At 40.3% G+C, this 2,815-nt stretch overlaps 1 protein-coding gene across 1 annotated transcript in view; it reads left to right on the top strand.

Annotated features, from left to right (window-relative positions):
- The first annotated feature begins 328 nt into the window (after window positions 1–328).
- LOC121872252 (golgin subfamily A member 6-like protein 22) overlaps window positions 329–2,815 on the top strand; it is a 2,721-nt gene continuing 234 nt past the window's right edge. The window contains exons 1-4 of the mRNA XM_042374919.1: window positions 329–340; window positions 2,155–2,284; window positions 2,470–2,666; window positions 2,765–2,815. The exon at window positions 2,765–2,815 is cut by the window's right edge and continues 234 nt beyond it. Coding sequence (XP_042230853.1) covers window positions 329–340; window positions 2,155–2,284; window positions 2,470–2,666; window positions 2,765–2,815 — 390 coding nt within the window. The remainder of the gene's footprint in view (window positions 341–2,154; window positions 2,285–2,469; window positions 2,667–2,764) is intronic.

Raw genomic sequence — 2,815 nt, forward strand, 5'->3', positions numbered from 1 at the left:
CCAGAGCAGTATAATGATTGTATATAACCAAAACAAATGAGAAACATAAACGGGAGATCATAACACAAGAAGTGGTTTCATTAACTCTTACCTAAAGGAGAATAACTTAATCCAAAATCCTTAAACATTTTTTTTTAACCGTAAATTAAAATATAACAACGGATACCTCAGTCACTTCAACAGGTAAAGTCATGAACGGACAAAAACTTCAAAAGAAAAAATCCCGAGGAACATGATATTTCTAATACCTACAAAACTGTCACGTGATATCAATGTTGTCCCCTATCACTCAAGGTTCTGACAACAGGTGTCATTAAACGAGTCAAAGATGCAGCAACAGGTAAATGACAACACATCAATATGCATCATTAAAGAAGTGATCCCATTAACGATACCTGTTCTTCCTATATGTATACAATTCACCCTTTATAATGGTATTTTGTTCAGTTAAATTAGATATAAAAAAAAATCCTATATTATTGTCAGTTGGTAAAGGTGTTCCCCTTCCCCTCTCCCAAAGGCCTAACCCTCCGTTTCAGTCCTCCAATTTATAAGTGAAATAATAGAGGTGGCGACATGTATCAGACCCGAGTTCATCTGTAGTAAAATAAGAACATCACTACAGAATCCAAGTTTGGTTTTAGAGAGAGAATGTCAAGCGATTACGTTCTTTTATCTGTCACCGGCGATATGTTGAATCGTTCTGATGACGACCAGTACAAAGTTGGATTGTTTGCAGACCTCACAAAAAGCCTTCAACACCTCACACCACAACATATTACTGTTAAAACTAGATCATTTAAGGCGTTACAGACTTAATCAACAAGCGGTCCTCGTCTAAACTGATAACAAAGAGACAGTATTTTTACCTCAGTGGCTATCCAATTGATCCTTGTCCCTTATCACACAGTGTTCCACAAGGCGCTTTCCTTGGGCCAATGCCGTTTATGATGTCCATAAAAGAGATCATCGTGTACTTTTGCACACTTGTGAAACACATTTTATTTACAAACATTTCGAATTAGTATATATGCCAGCCACATAATTCCTCTGTCGAACGTTACTAATCATCATGAACCGCAAATTAACTAATATCAAGAACTGGGTGTGTGTATTAACTGACCCTCAACCTTCTAAAAAAAATATTGTATAATTTTCCACTGAAGAAAACCATTGCGCTCTTCTTAGTTCTCTTGTTTCTTGGAAATAAGTTTTAAGCAGCAACACTACACGAGAATCCAAGTGATAATTACTGATATCTGATGAAGATTGAATAAACACATTCAGTATATTGAAAATAAAATCAAGAGATAAGAAGGCAGGTTATACTTCACTCGCCACTTGCCCAACGTAAGAGGATAAAAACATGTTTATGATATTTTACCCAAACTTTATTTACCGTCTTGCGCTATGAGTGACTACAGCGTCCGTCTACTGTTCCAAGGGTCACACGTTCGATCCCGGGCACAAACTGGTGTACTGTACTGTACCTTATTCTACAGTTGGGGAAGTGAAAACCGTCGAGTACAGGGCCGGCCGTGCTGCAGCCCTGTGTACCGAAGGCTTAGTATACAGTGAGTCTCTAATGGTAGTCAGGGCTATGACAGGTACTACTGAGGTGGTTACTGTCCCCCCAAAAGTCTACTAACAAACATACATTTGGAAAAGACTGACGTTAACTTGAATCAGTTAATGGTAAAAAAAAAATCATGATTATTTGTTATGCCAAGTGTTTTGTTAGATCAGTTATACACCGGAGATAAAATGATAATATTCGGCCATAAATAAACGAGAACCACCATTTAAGAGAGTGATTTAGTGAGGCCGCCCTCCTTGTCTTCATCACAGTTCCCAAACCTTCTTAAAATACCAGGGAGTGAAGGTGTGGTACAAGACACCTTCATCCATTAAAGGTAAACCTACACTCCCAACCTTTAAATCATACCTGTTGCCTAAGTACTGAAGTGGTTGTCGTTGGATATTTTCCTAGTGTGTATATTAATCAATGTTTAGAGCGCTCTGTTGTTGCCTTTACAATCGTTTCTTGTTGTCTAGTTCAGCATAATATGGTAATTTATAATGTAGTTCTTTTTTTTTTTTTGTAATGTTCGTAACATAAATAGCAATTTCTTTAAAATCACAAACACTCACAAGGTACACGAGACACAGGTGTGGTCGTCACAAGAGGAACACAAGGTACACACGAGACACAGGCGTGGTCGTCACAAGAGGAACACAAGGTGTTTACGAGACTCCAGTGTGGAGTCGTCTGAAAGACACAAAGGTACCTGAGGACTCAGGTGTAGTCGTCACAAAGAGGAACACAAAGTACACGAGACTCCGTTAATAGTCGTCACAAGAGAACACAAAGATTACACAGACTCAGGTATGGTCGTCACAAGGAACACAAGGTACACGGAGCTCAGATGTGAGTCGTCACAAGAGGAACATAAGGTGCACGAGACTCAGGTGTGGTACGTCACAAAGAGGAACACAAGGTACACGAGACACAGGTGTGGTCGTCACAAGAGGAACACAAGGTACACGAGACTCAGGTGTGGTCGTCACAAGAGGAACACAAGGTGCACGAGACTCAGGTGTGGTCGTCACAAGAGGAACACAAGGTACACGAGACTCAGGTGTGGTCGTCACAAGAGGAACACAAGGTACACGAGACTCAGGTGTGGTCGTCACAAGAGGAACACAAGGTTACCAGAGACTCAGGTGTGAGGTCGTCACAAGAAGACACAAATTTGAGACTCAGGTGTGGTCGTCACAAGAGGAACACAAGGTACACGAGACTCAGGTGTGGTCG

Source organism: Homarus americanus, unplaced genomic scaffold (assembly GCF_018991925.1).
Source record: "Homarus americanus isolate GMGI-L3 unplaced genomic scaffold, GMGI_Hamer_2.0 scaffold5589, whole genome shotgun sequence".
Lineage (NCBI taxonomy): Eukaryota > Metazoa > Arthropoda > Malacostraca > Decapoda > Nephropidae > Homarus > Homarus americanus.